Here is a 14422-nt window from a genome sequence, read left to right on the forward strand (position 1 = left end):
TATAGACCAAAACAGCCTTTTATAAGAGGTTAACCTTATTATTAGCTACAGTCCTGGTTAACTGGACAATGTATCTTGGAAGGATAGGTGTATTTCTTATACGTCACCCTGGATCTTTCCTTGCATTGTTTCTTGTTTTAAAAGGTAGTGCCCTAGCATTTTCAGCTACAAAATTCTTGCACAAAACCTGGCACCTGTTTCAATAGAGACTGATGGATGAGCGAAATACTTAATCTCACCAATTGCTAACTGCTACCCTCATATTATTTGTCCCGAATGCATTCCTTCTGGGGGATCAAGGAAAGTCAATGTTTTAACCTAGCAGCAGCACCCAGTATAGTTTACCTTGTTCTGTTGACTTGGTTGTCATGGTGAGCTCTTGTAATGAAGGAATGTAGAGGTAGAGGAAGAGCCATTTTGCAATACCCTGGCCAAAGGAATTGAAGTACTCGAGGGTTGATTTTACACATCCAGAGGATTTATTAGGCAGAAAACAAAGGGATTTCAAGCCTCTAACAAACTAAAATAATTAAAAGCAACATTAACACTCTTACAGTGATCCAGAAACATTCCAGATAGAGTTTGAACCTTCAACAAAGCCTGGGAGTAATTCAGCCAAGGGCTTTTCAGAGGCTCCAGGAGATCTCCCATGTTAAGGTCGGTCCTCTGAGGTCAAGTGAGTTCCCTGGAGCACAGTAGGGATTCTGTGTGGAAACAGCACTGGACATTGGCCTAACTTCACTCCTATTGAAGTCAATGGGCATTTCATCATTGACTTCAGTGGAAGCAGAGTTAGGCCCATGTGGAGCACTTTTGAAAGTCTCACCCTTTATACATGCACTGCACCCTGATGCTCCTAGAGGTCTCTCATATAAAGAGACCACATTTTCACCTCAGGCACAAATTCCCAGGCCCTCATCTCTGGGCAGGCTCCAGTGACACAACTGGGTCTCTCTTGTGGTATGCAGGCTATCACACTGTGCTAAAACCTTCATGACTAGCCACCTACCACATTGCAGTTCCACCCAGCCTCATGTTGGATGATGAGATTAAGCTGACATCATGTCCATCCTCTGATTCTAGGACTCAAAAGTGGGATAGAGACCCAAAATATAAAGGATACAACTAAGAGTAGAATGAGAAACTTTTACATGAGGTGGAATTTATTGCTTTAACATGAATAATGCTGTCTATAACCTCAGCTGCATGATTTAATATTTCTGAAGGCAATCATATACAGCAGAGAAAGTGGGACAAGCTAAGATCTGTACAGGACAGAAGCAGATCAGGGCCTAAAAAGTGAAGCAGTGGAGCTATACACTCAGATGTGTCCAGGATTTGATGAGCCTATGGGTAGAAAACATGAATGGTTACTGCCCCTACAACAGAAAAAGAAAAACGTGACTCTCTTCCCACCTCTGAGGTTCTTCTCAGAGGTGTTCCCAGCTGTGTGAAGTGAGATGACAAAAAAAAAAAGAGACTGTTGGTCAGGACTTTTAGAGAGACAAAAATCTGATAAATGTTCAGTTCTTGCCCTGACCATGGCTCCTGCCAGAAGTCCAGGTTCCTTTACAAAGAGAAGTGACCATGCCCTTTGGCAGCTTGTCCTCCATGATAGAGAAAATGAGGATGCCTGTCTACCCATCTCCAGGAGCCCCCATACATAAAGTATGACTTCTGCACTTCCAGAATGGGCTATTTTGGGGCTTTGATAGACAGCGTAGCCATCAGTGGGAATTAATTAAAGACAGCCAAATAGAGCACCCCTGGCCCCATGCTTTCCAAAACGTATGGGTGCTCAATGTAAGGCAATGTGAAAGGACAGCATGCCAGTGGCTGCTGTTGACACCTTTTCTTTCTATCTATAACTGCAGTGTGGAGTTGCTGTGGTGCGCTATTAGATGTCTTTGACCCTCTTCAACTAAGGAGGTGTATGGAGCGGTTGATCCTTAATTCCAAAGATCGAGGAGGTGCCTAACCAATTCTTTTCTCCTCCTCACCATCCCCAGGCTGCCAGAAATTCTCTAGCACCACTATCAGTTTTGATCAAAGATAAACAATTTTATTACAGTATGTTAGAAATTAGGAAAATGGCCCCAGAAGATTAGTCTTGTCCCCCAATATCTAACTAACATGACACGTGGGAGTAGTCTGTCCACATAAAAAATCTGGCCAGAGGACGTACTGTGGGTTATAAGAGGCTGTGCCCCAACATTTGGCTGCTTCTTGGTCGCATTCGCACACCATTTTTTGGCATCTATCTGTCAGTGTATCTGAAAAAGAAAATGACAACAGAGGATGAACAGTTCAATTTGGACCAAGAGCATCAGACAGTAATAGCTAGCGGCAAATTGGCAGTGTCTAGAAAACCGTGCCCGCCATATGATACCCACTGAATACATGTTCCACTCATCTTCCTAAGTGGTCATGATGGTTGAGTGCCTCAGTTTTCACCCAAATTCAGTGACTCTTTTTGAAAATGTGCACCTAAATCTTTTTTTAACCAGCCTTTCACTTTGTACTTATTATAAGCATCTGTAATGTGGTTACTCCTCTTCCACCACTTCTCAAAAAGCTGCATATATTAAACTTTGCTTCTGTTCTGAAAGGTGACTCCGTTTACAAGAAGGTGCTCTTCTCAGCTCTCAGCCCTGGAAATTCAACATGCATTTGAGAATCAAGTTGAGTTCTTTCCTTCTCAGAAACACCATAACTGATATTTATAAAGCAGGGGTGGGCAAACTTTTTGGCCCAATGGTCACATCTGGGTATGGAAATTGTGTGGCGGACCATAAATGCTCATGAAATTGGGGGCTGGGGTGCAGGCTGTGGAATGGGGCCAGAAATCAGGAGTTCAGGGTACAGGAGTGGGCTCTGGGCTGGAGGTTGGTGTATGGAGGGTGAGGGCTCCGGATGGGGGTGTGGGCTTTGGGATGGGGCTGGAAGTGAGGAGCTGGGGGTGCAGGAGGGGGATCAGGGCTGGGGCAGGGGGTTGGGGCATGGGAGGGGGTCAGAGGTGCAGGCTTCTGGCAGTGCTTTCCTCAAGCAGCTCCCAGAAGCAGCAGCATGTCCCCCATCTGCTCCTATGCGATGGCGCAGCCAGGCGGCTCTGTGAGCTGCCCCACCTGCAGGTGTCACTCCTACAGCTCCCACTGGCCACAGTTCCTGTCCAATGCGAGCTGCAGGCATGGCGCTTGGGGCGGGGGCAGCATTGGACACCCATGGCTGCCCCTATGCATAGGAGCTGGAGGGGGGACATGCCGCTGCTTCCGGGAGCTGCACAGAGCCACAGCATACATGGAGTGGGGTAAGCCCTCAACCCCGCTCCCTGGCGGGAGCTTGAGGGCCAGATTAAAATGTCTGAAGGGCCAGATGCAGCCCACCGGTCATAAAGGATCTGCAGGCCAAATTAGACTTTCAGTGGCCCCCTGTACAGGCCCTTTATTTTTGACAGGTTTGCATGGGCATAACTGATTGGAACTTAGTAAGCAATTCCACTGTTGGTGCTCAAGGAGGAGTGGAACCCTGCTTCCTCTTCCAGACTCTCCTGGCTTTGCAGAGTACAGAATATAACTCAGTAAAAACTTAGGCCTAGAATCACAAAGGTATGCAGGTGCTGTGACACCCAGTTCATATCACCAAACTTTTAGGCACCTAGAAAATCACAGGAACACATTGCAATCTCCAAAGCCTGAGTTAGGCACCCAGGCTCCCAATACAACGGATGTAGAGAAATAGGTGCCCTAAAATGTGATCCACAAGCTGTCTAAGCCCATCTCGTGTAGATCGACATCTATCTCTGCCAGCCGCTCTCAGCTGTGAACCCTCTTTGGAGGTGGACACACAAGGCATTTTTTGCAAGAAGTGGGGATGGGGAGCAGCTTCCTCATAGCTTTTAGCCCTCTGGTTAGGGCACCCACCTGAGATGTGGGAGACCCTCAGTTTATGTCCCCCTTCCATCTGATGAGGCGAAGGGATTTGAAACTTCTCACATGAATGCTCTAACTACTGCACTATTGTGTTAGAGGTGGGTGTTCCCTCAGTCTCTGCTGCTGAAACTTTTCCACTGTAGATAAATACTTAATGAGTACTTGGAATAGGAAGCCTAGGTTTCCTGCATCCTGGGTGAATGCTTAGCCCACCAGGCTACAGAGTTGTTCTCATGCTTGGGTTCTCTCATTCTTGGGTTCCAATGACTCAGTTATCCAGAGTGCCACACCAAAAGAAGTGACTGAGGGAGCCCCACCTCAGAATTTTCTATTTTTGCCTTGCCCTCCCCTCCCAAGTTCTCTCTGTAGCATGCCCAGCATCTTCAGTTTATTGTGCTTAGAGCAGTTTGGCTTGGCACTCTCTCTCTCTCTCTCTCTCAATTTCCATTTCCAGCATTCAGCTAAATCTCTCCAGCATTTCCTGGCATTAAATCATTCTTCCCTTTTATTTGTATTGAGTCAGCCATAACACCTCCCTGGACTAGTAAGGACTGCTGTGCTCTAGGTTAGGGCAGCTGACTTGCCCTAAGGAGAAGCCATGCAGTGTTTGCATCACTAATCTCCATTGGAGGTTATGTGAGGGAGGCAGCTGTTAGCTGCTGCATTAGAGAAGGGCTAGCGGAGGCTGTCACAGCCTTGTCTTGGTTTACCATAGAGTTAGCTCAGTTCTATGTAACTCATGTTTGTGGTGTGACTGTAGGGACCATGAATCAGTGCATCCTCACACAACATTCATACCTGTGTTTAGTGCACTTCCGGCTGTGCCTCACAGCCACACTATGGCTATTCTTTCATAGCAAAAAATAGGTGTGTTTTTACACTAAGATAGATAACTCAAAGTCAAATCAAAGTTGAGACAAGGCACAGGTAGTTTTATCTGCATGGATGTAGCTACTACCCCCACCCCCTACATTTGGGGTTGAACTTGACTAGCTACATCAAGATAGTCCCTCCATAGGTGAAGATCTGGAGGGAAGGGATTAAAGGAGTTTGGAAGGAGTCGAGGTCACGGAGAGAGAATCATGATATTTTTTAAATGTTCCTGCTCCATTTGCAGGGCCCAAGCAAAACAAATTTAAATAGAAGTGGCCCCTAAAGTAAAGGGAATGGAATAAATCTAAAACACACAAGGAAAGTGGAATCATTTCCTTACCGCACACCACAGCACTGTGTTCACAAGTCCATTCGTATCTCAGCATCTTGGGGTTGCAGCCTTCCCGTTCTGCCTTGTCATAGCAGCAGTCATGCTTGTGGCAGCACCTTTCCACAACAAAGAGATTGAGTTTTGTCTGGTTTCAGAGTAGCAGTCATGTTAGTCTGTATCCGCAAAAAGAACAGGAGTACTTGTGGCACCTTAGAGACTAACAAATTTATTTCAGCGTGAGCTTTCATGAGCTACAGCTCACTTCTTCGGATACATAGAATGGAACACACAGACAGGAGATATTTATAGTCTGTATCCGCAAAAAGAACAGGAGTACTAGTTTTGTCTGTTACTTTCTGTGGGCTTTTCTCAGGGTATTTCCCAGTATGCAGCATGTGGAACCATGTGGCCACACAAAACTATTTATGACTATTCGTACGGATATTTCCCTAGGCTGGAGGGGAAATTCTCTATTGTTCAGACAAGTGTTTGATCATTTCAGTGAAAAACAACAACGCTTCAGAGTTTGTTATTAATATTCTGCAGATCTAATGGAGCAAACAGGAGTGACACTAGGCTGTGCTACCCTTTCTGGTGTACACTTACAGCAGGTGCTTATGAACGTGTGTCATCAAGACTTCTTTCTGCGACTGCTTAGTCCAGGACGTAGGCCTGATTCTCTTTTGCTCAAGGGCAGTGGATCTCCCTGTCATGGTATAACTCCCATTCTGAACCTTAGCGTCCAAAAGATGGGGTACCAGCATGAATCCTTCTAAGCTTAATTACCAGCTTAGATCTTGTAGTGCTGCCATCAGTCAGGACTTGCAGTGCCTGGTACACTCTGGTCCCCCCAAAACCTTCTCTGAGGATCCCAAGACCCAGACCCCCTGGATCTTGCACAAGGAAAGTAAACCCTTTCCCCCACCATTGCCTCTCCCAGGCTTCCCCTCCCTGGGTTACCCTGGAAGATCACTGTGATTCAAACTCCTTGAATCTTAAAACAGAGAGGAATGCACCTTTACCCTTCCTCTTTTCCCCTCCCCAAGAGGTAATACAGATTCAAGCTCCGTGAATCTAAAACAGAGGGATTCCACCTTCCCCCCCTCCCTTCTCTCTCCCTGTCTCCCACCAATTCCCTGGTGAGTACAGACTCAATTCCCTTGAGCCTCAACAAGGGGAAAAAATCAATCAGGTCTTAAAAAGAAAAAACTTTTAATAAAAGAAAGAAAAAAAGTAAAAGTTGTCTCTGTAATTTAGATGGTAAATGTTACAGGGTCTTTCAGCTTATAGACACTAGAGAGGAGCCTTCCCCCCAGCACAAATACACATTAAAATCATTCCAGCAAAATACACATTTGCAAATAAAGAAAACAATCAAAAAGACTAAACCGCCTTCTCCTGGTACTTACTATTTGAATAGAAAATTAGAGAGCCTGTAGGTATGTCCGGTTACTCTCAGAACCCAGAGAGAACAACAGACAAACAAACAACATAAAACAAAGACTTCCTTCCACCGAGATTTGAAAGTATCTTGTCTTCTGATTGGTCCTCTGGTCAGATGGTCCAGGTTCACTGCTTGTAACCATTTACAGGTAAAAGAGACATTAACCCTTAACTATATGTTTATGACATGCCCCCCAAATTGCAGACAGTGGGGAACCTCACTGGCAGTGATTTCTTCCTAGAACTTTAGAATAAACAGATTAATACAACACATGCACCTTTATATATACTACTAAGTATGTAAACTACAAGACTTTCTACATTTTAAGGACAATTTTTAACCAGTGGATTCTGGGAAGCTTTCATGAGAGAGTGCATTAGCCACTTTGTTAGAAGCTCCTGAAATGTGTTGAATTTTAAAATCAAAATCTTGGAGAGCTAAACTCCGTCGAAGCAGTTTTTTGTTGTTTCCCTTGGCAGTATGAAGCCACTTTAGCGCAGTATGGTCGGTTTGTAGCTGGAACTGCCGTCCCCAAACGTATGGGCGTATCTTTTCCAGGGCGTACACAATGGCGTAGCATTCCTTTTCACCGATTGACAAGTGGCTTTCCCTCTCAGACAGTTTCTTGCTGAGAAACAGGACAGGATGGAAGTTGTGATCCGGTCCTTCCTGCATGAGAACTGCTCCTACACCACGCTCAGATGCATCTGTGGTTACTAGGAATGGTTTGTCAAAGTCCGGGAGCCCTTAGCACAGGGTCAGACATGAGCATCGCCTTAAGCTGGGTAAAGGCCTTCTGACACTCATCAGTCCACTTAACTGCATTCGGCTGGGTCTTTTTGGTCAGGTCGGTCAGTGGGGCAGCAATTTGGCTGTAGTGTGGTACAAATCGCCTGTAATACCCGGCCAAGCCTAAGAAGGATTGGACCTGTTTCTTTGACTTTGGGACAGGTCACTTTCGGATAGCATCCACCTTGGCCTGTTAGGGGTCTTATGGTTCCTCGACCCACCTGCTGTCCCAGGTAAGTCACTCTGTTTTGGCCTATTTGACACTTTTTGGCCTTAACAGTTAGTCCTGCCTGCCTGATGCACTCAAAGACTTTTTCCAGGTATTCTAGGTTTTCGGGCCATGAATCTAAAAAAATGGCCACATCATCGAGGTAGGCAACTGCATATTCTCCCAATCCTGCTGGGAGACCATCTACCAGCCTTTGGAAGGTGGCGGGTGCATTTCGCAGCCCAAAAGGAAGCACATTAAATTCATACACCCCCGCATGGGTGATGAATGCTGACCTCTCCTTGGCAGGTTCATCTAGCGGTACTTGTCAGTACCCCTTGGTTAAGTCTATTGTAGATATGAATTGGGCACGTCCCAACTTCTCCAATAGCTCATCGGGGCGTGGCATTGGATAGTTGTCTGGATGAGTTACTGCATTTAGCTTACGGTAGTCCACGCAAAAGCGTATTTCCCCATCTGGTTTGGGTACCAGAACCACTGGAGATGCTCATGCACTGGTAGATGAGCGGATTATACCAATCTGTAGCATGTTTTGGATCTCCCATTCTATAGCAGCTTGGGCATGAGGAGACACCCTGTAGGGTGGGGTTCTAATTGGGTGAGCATTACCTGTGTCAATGGAGTGTTATGCCCGTTTAGTCCGTCCTGGGGTGGCTGAGAACAATGGGGCAAAGCTAGTGCACAGCTCCTTGATCTGTTGTCTCTGCAGACGTTCCAGGGCTGTGGAGAGGTTCACCTCTTCCACGCCCTCATCACTTCTTCCTTCATAGTAGACACCTTCAGGCCACTCAGCATCATCTCCTCCCTGGGCTGTAAACTGACAAACCTGTAAGTCTCTGGAATAAAAGGGCTTGAGAGAATTAACATGGTACACTCTGGGCTTTAGGGAGGAATTGGGAAATGCTATGAGGTAGTTAACAGCTCCCAGGCACTCCTGGACCGTGAATGGCCCTTCCCATGATGATTCCATCTTATGGGCCTGTTGCGCCTTCAAGACCATAACCTGGTCTCCTACCTTGAAGGAATGCTCCCTGGTATATCTATCATACCAGGCCTTTTGCTCTTCCTGAGCATCCTTTAGGTTTTCTTTAGCAAGGGCTAAAGAGTGTTGGAGGGTGTTTTGTAGGTTGCTTACAAAGTCTAGAATGTTAGTTCCTGGAGAAGGCGTAAACCCCTCCCATTGCTGCTTCACCAACTGTAATGGCCCCTTAACCTTGTGGCCATACACAAGTTCAAATGGTGAAAACCCTAAACTGGGATGTGGTACAGCCCTGTAGGCAAAAAGCAACTGCTGCAACACTAGGTCCCAGTCACTGGAGTGTTCATTGACGAATTTACGTATCATGGCCCCCAAAGTTCCATTAACCTCTCCACCAGGCCATTGGTTTGATGGTGGTACGGGGTGGCAACCAAGTGATTCACCCCATGAGTTTCCCACAGTTCTTTCATGGTCCCTGCCAGGAAATTAGATCCTGAATCTGTAAGGATGTCGGAGGGCCAACCTACTCTGGCAAAAATGTCTGTTAGGGCCTGGCACACAGCTTTAGCCCTGGTGTTGCCTAGAGCTACTGCTTTCGGCCATCGGGTAGCAAAGTCCACGAAAGTCAGTATGTACTGCTTTCCTCTGGGGGTCTTTTTTGGGAAAGGACCCAGAATATCCACAGCTACTCGCTGAAATGGGACCTCAATTATGGGGAGTGGCTGGAGAGGGGCCTTGACCTGGTCTTGGGGCTTTCCCACTCTTTGGCACACCTCACAAGACCGGACATACTTGGCAACGTCCTTGCCCATCCCCTCCCAGTGGAAGGACTTCCCCAACCGGTCTTTGGTTCTGTTCACCCCAGCATGGCCACTGGGATGATCATGGGCTAAGCTTAAGAGCTTTTCCCGGTACTTAGTTGGAACCACCAACTGTTTTTGCGGATGCTAGTCTTCCTGGTGTCCACCAGAAAGAGTCTCCTTGTATAAAAGTCCTTCTTCTACAACAAACAGGGATCAGTTAGAAGAGCTCAGAGGCGGTGGGGTGCTCCGTGCCACCGCCCAAGCTTTCTGAAGGCTGTCATCTGCTTCCTGCTCAGTCTGGAACTGTTCCCTTGAGGCTGGAGACACCAGTTCTTCCTTAGACTGTGGACTTGGGCTTGGTCCCTCTGGAAGCGATGTAGGTGATGGGGTTGTTTTAGTTGCTGGTGAACCGCTCTCCGCTGGTGCACCAGGTGGTATTTCAGGCTCTGGCTGAGCCTCTTGGGTATGGTTGTTTGCTGTTTCTGCCAGTTCAAGCTCGCTGGCACCCTCTGGTGTTGGGGTCGAAGATGGGTTTGCAAGCGCTGGCGTCAGTGCTGGCAATAGTTCTGGTGCTGGTTGCTTTTCCAGTTCCTGGTTTGGGACTGGAGGCACTGTGGCTGTTTCAGTCGTTGGTAGGGGATCCGGGTCCAATACCTCTGTCTGGGTCTCTGGCAACACAGACGGGGCCCCTATGGACGGCTCAGGAACAGGGATGGGTCTGGAAGCTTGCCTGGCTTGGCTGCGGGTAACCATTCCCACCCTCTTGGCCTGCTTTACCTGGTTGGCCAAATCTTCCTCCAGTAGCATGGGGATGGAATAATTGTCATGGACTGCAAAAGTCCACATTCCTGACCAGTCTTTGTACTGGACAGGCAATTCAGCTGCAGGCAAGTCTACAGCTTGTGACATGAAGGGGTAAATTGTCACTTGGGCCTTTGGATTGATGAATTTGGGGTCCACCAAGGACTGGTGGATAGCTGACACTTGTGCCCCCATGTCTCTCCATGCGATAACTTTCTTTCCGCCCACTCTCAAAATTTCCCTTCGCTCCAAGGGTATTTGAGAGGCATCTGGGCCTGGGGATCTTTGGTGTGATGGCGGTGTAATGAACTGCACTCGGTTGGGGTTCTTGGGGCAGTTGGCCTTTATATGTCCTAGTTCATTACACTTAAAGCATCGCCCAGCTGCCTGGTCACTGGGCCAAGGTGGGTTACTGGAGACTGGTGAGGTGGGAGAATAGGGAGTCTGTGGCTTTCCTTGGGTTGTAGGTGGGGTCTTGGGTTGTCCTCGGTTGTAGGGTTTATTGTCAGTGTGCCCCCTGTGGTATTCGCTCCCCTTGACAGTAGCTTTTTTCTTTTCTGTTACTTCCACCCATTTGGCTCCAATCTCCCCTGCCTCGGTTGCAGTTTTGGGTTTCCCATCTAGGATGTACCTTTCTATTTCCTCAGGGACACCCTCTAAGAACTGCTCCATTTGTATTAGGAGGTGCAGCTTGTCCACATTGTTAACCTTGGTTCCTGATATCCAGGCTTCATAATTCTTTCCAACGTGGTAGACATGTTGGGGGAATGACACATCTGGTTTCCATCTTAGGGCTCTGAACCGCCGACGGGCATGCTCAGGTGTTAGCCCCATTCTGAGTCTGGCCTTGGTTTGAAAAAGTTTATAATTGTTCATGTTTTCCTTAGGCATGTCAGCTGCCACCTCTGCTAAGGGTCCACTGAGCTGTGGCCTCAGTTCTATCACGTACTGGTCTTCAGGGATGCTGTACCCATGGCAGGTCCTTTCAAAATTTTCTAGGAAGGCCTCAGTTTCATCACCTGCCTTGTAGGTGGGAAATTTCTTGGGATGCAGAACAATAACTGGCGAAGGGTTGCTAGGATCGGCTGTGTTTTTCTGCTTAGCCTGTTCTAATTCCAGGGTCTGCTGGTGGGCCTCCCTCTGGAGTTCTATCTGTCTTCTGTGGGCTGCCTCTGTCTTTTTCTCTCTCTTCCCTCTCTCTTTCTTTTATCTCCAGCTCTCTCCTGAGGGCAGCCTCTCTCTTTCTCTCAGCTCCATTTCTTTTTTTCTCAGTTCCATCTCTTTTTGTTTTATTTCTAGTTCTTGTAGTTTCTTTTCCATGTCTCGCTTGTGGTCTGCATCTTTAATTTGTTCCTCTGCATCTAATCTTTCCCGTTCCTGTTTCAGTGTCCTTGGTAGCCATGGTTCCTGGTTTCTTGTGTTGGGGCGCCCTCTGGTGTTTACTGCCTGAAATGCTGCTTCTTTGTTGCCTTCCTAGGGTTGCTTAGCAACAGTGTCTTTTTTAACACTTTTGAACTAGCCTTTCCTGATAGAGTAAAAAAAAAGAAACTCTGATTTGCAAATATGTTTTGCTGGTCTCTGCTGTTCACAGCTTAAGCCTGCTTTGTTTAACAAAAGACCCTCGTTAAACTTAATGTCTGCCTTCAGAGTACTCAGAAGGAAGAGAGGAAAAAAACCCTGCAGACTTGCTTTTTTAAAAACCCCTCTTCTCTTGCTTATAAACAGCTAGCGGAGAGAAAAGAAAAAGAAGAAAAGAAAAGAAGAAAAAGAAGAAAAAATAATAATCCTACTGGCTTTTGGATTCTATCTATCCCACACGCTGCTGCCACCATGTCATGGTATAACCCCCACTCTGAACCTTAGCGTCCAAAAGATGGGGTACCAGCATGAATCCCCCTAAGCTTAATTACCAGCTTAGATCTTGTAGTGCTGCCACCAACCAGGACTTGCAGTGCCTGGTACACTCTGGTCCCCCCAAAACCTTCTCAGAGGACCCCAAGACCCAGACCCCTTGGTTTACACAAGGAAAGTAAACCCTTTCCCCCACCATTGCCTCTCCCAGGCTTTCCCTCCCTGGGTTACCCTGGAAGATCACTGTGATTCAAACTCCTTGAATCTTAAAACAGAGAGGAATGCACCTTTACCCTTCCTCCTTTCCCCTCCCCAAGAGGTAATACAGATTCAAGCTCCGTGAATCTAAAACAGAGGGATTCCACCTTCCCCCCCTCCCTTCTCTCTCCCTGTCTCCCACCAATTCCCTGGTGAGTACAGACTCAATTCCCTTGAGCCTCAACAAGGGGAAAAAATCAATCAGGTCTTAAAAAGAAAAAACTTTTAATAAAAGAAAGAAAAAAAGTAAAAGTTGTCTCTGTAATTTAGATGGTAAATGTTACAGGGTCTTTCAGCTTATAGACACTAGAGAGGAGCCTTCCCCCCAGCACAAATACACATTAAAGTCATTCCAGCAAAATACACATTTGCAAATAAAGAAAACAATCAAAAAGACTAAACCGCCTTCTCCTGGTACTTACTATTTGAATAGAAAATTAGAGAGCCTGTAGGTATGTCCGGTTACTCTCAGAACCCAGAGAGAACAACAGACAAACAAACAACACAAAACAAAGACTTCCTTCCACCGAGATTTGAAAGTATCTTGTCTTCTGATTGGTCCTCTGGTCAGGTGGTCCAGGTTCACTGCTTGTAACCCTTTACAGGTAAAAAAGAGACATTAACCCTTAACTATCTGTTTATGACACTCCCACCTTGGGGGCAGCGGTGGCTCCAGGCACCAGCGCTCCAAGCGCGTGCCTGGGGCAGTAAGCTGCGGGGGGCACCCTGCTGGTCCCTGTGAGGGTGCCAGTCAGGCAGCCTTCAGCGGCTTGCATGCAGGAGGTCCACCGATCTGGCGGCTTGCCTGCGGAAGGGGACCGGCAGACCTCCTGCAAGCAAGCCTCCAAAGGCTGCCTGACTGTCGAACTTGGGGTCGCAAAAAAACTAGAGCTGTCCCTGCTTGGGGAACATCTCCAGTGTAAGAAGCTTTCCTAGTCGGTATGGAGCTGGCGGAATCACCCTAGGCCAGACTCCTTTGCATTCCTGGTTTAGGAGGCATATTGCAGGAAATGGGAAAGCAGAGTAGGGCCAGAGCACTATAGGCACCAAGTATTCTCAGCCCAAGAGCTGCTCTATCTTACTGCAATGGCCAAGCAGGACATTAGTCAGGGCCAGAATACTACCAGGTGAAATGTGACACCTTCCATTACAGTGCTTGTATTTTAGACCAGGACATTTCAGCAGAGTCTCTATCAGTCACAGATTATTGATCTGCTCTACTTCATCCCCTCTCCCCTGCAGGGCAGGGAAGGCAGTCAGGAGTCTGTCCCTTTCCCCCTCTTCCCAATAGCGTTTGGGGAGCCAGCTGAGTGAGGAGAGGAGGTAATAGGACTCCCAGCTGGGCATCTCTTCTACCCCATCTGCCGCTGTTCCTGTTCCACCCACTGGCAGAAAACGCTGGGAGCCCCAAGGTCTCCCTAGCCAGACACCAGCTCCTCCTGCTGCTCCCTCTTCCCATGTCCCTGCCTGGTGATTTCTCACTTCACCACTTGACAATGAGGAGGAGCTGGGCCTCTCAAGCCTGGGAGAGGGAGAGGGAGTGGAGAAGAAGGGAAGGGAACTGCTTCATTTCCTCCTACTACTCTTGTCATAAACATACCGTTAAGGGTTAATTGCTCACATAATCTAGCTGACACCTGACCAGAAGGACCAATAAGGGGACAAGATACTTTAAAATCTGGAAGGAGAAAAAAGTCTTTTGTCTGTGCGGGGTGTGTGCTTTTTGCAGGACACAGAGAAAGAAGGAGCCATCCCACTCCTCTAGGGTAGTGAGTATTTAGAGAAGGAATGTATTAGATTACTTTTATTTTCTATTTGTGATTTCTGTTGCAAAATAGAGGGAGGATGAAATTGGGCTCTTTGTATAACTTTGAAATTTTGCCCAGAGGGAAACCCTCCGTGTTTTGAATCTGTTTGTCTGTGAGATTATCTTGCATTCTAATCTCGCAGAGGTATTCCTTTCACCTTTTTCCTTAATTAAAATTCTTCTTTTAAGAACCTGATTGATTTTTCATTGTTTTAAGATCCAAGGTTTTGGATCTGTGTTCACAAGGACTAATTGGTGAGGGTATACTCTCAAGTCTACCCAGGAAAAGGGTGTAAGGATTTAGGGGGAGAGAAATTAGTCTCAAATC

At 47.0% G+C, this 14422-nt stretch overlaps 1 protein-coding gene across 1 annotated transcript in view; it reads right to left on the reverse strand.

Annotated features, from left to right (window-relative positions):
- Positions 1-456: 456 nt before the first annotated feature.
- LOC127055419 (phospholipase A2-like) overlaps positions 457-14422 on the reverse strand; it is a 36883-nt gene continuing 22917 nt past the window's right edge. Inside the window, exons 3-4 of the mRNA XM_050962363.1 lie at positions 5143-5249; positions 457-2273 (exon numbers count right to left, since the gene is read on the reverse strand). Of these exons, the coding sequence (XP_050818320.1) occupies positions 2125-2273; positions 5143-5249 (256 nt within the window). The 3' untranslated portion in view covers positions 457-2124. The remainder of the gene's footprint in view (positions 2274-5142; positions 5250-14422) is intronic.

This window comes from Gopherus flavomarginatus, chromosome 1, assembly GCF_025201925.1.
Source record: "Gopherus flavomarginatus isolate rGopFla2 chromosome 1, rGopFla2.mat.asm, whole genome shotgun sequence".
Lineage (NCBI taxonomy): Eukaryota > Metazoa > Chordata > Testudines > Testudinidae > Gopherus > Gopherus flavomarginatus.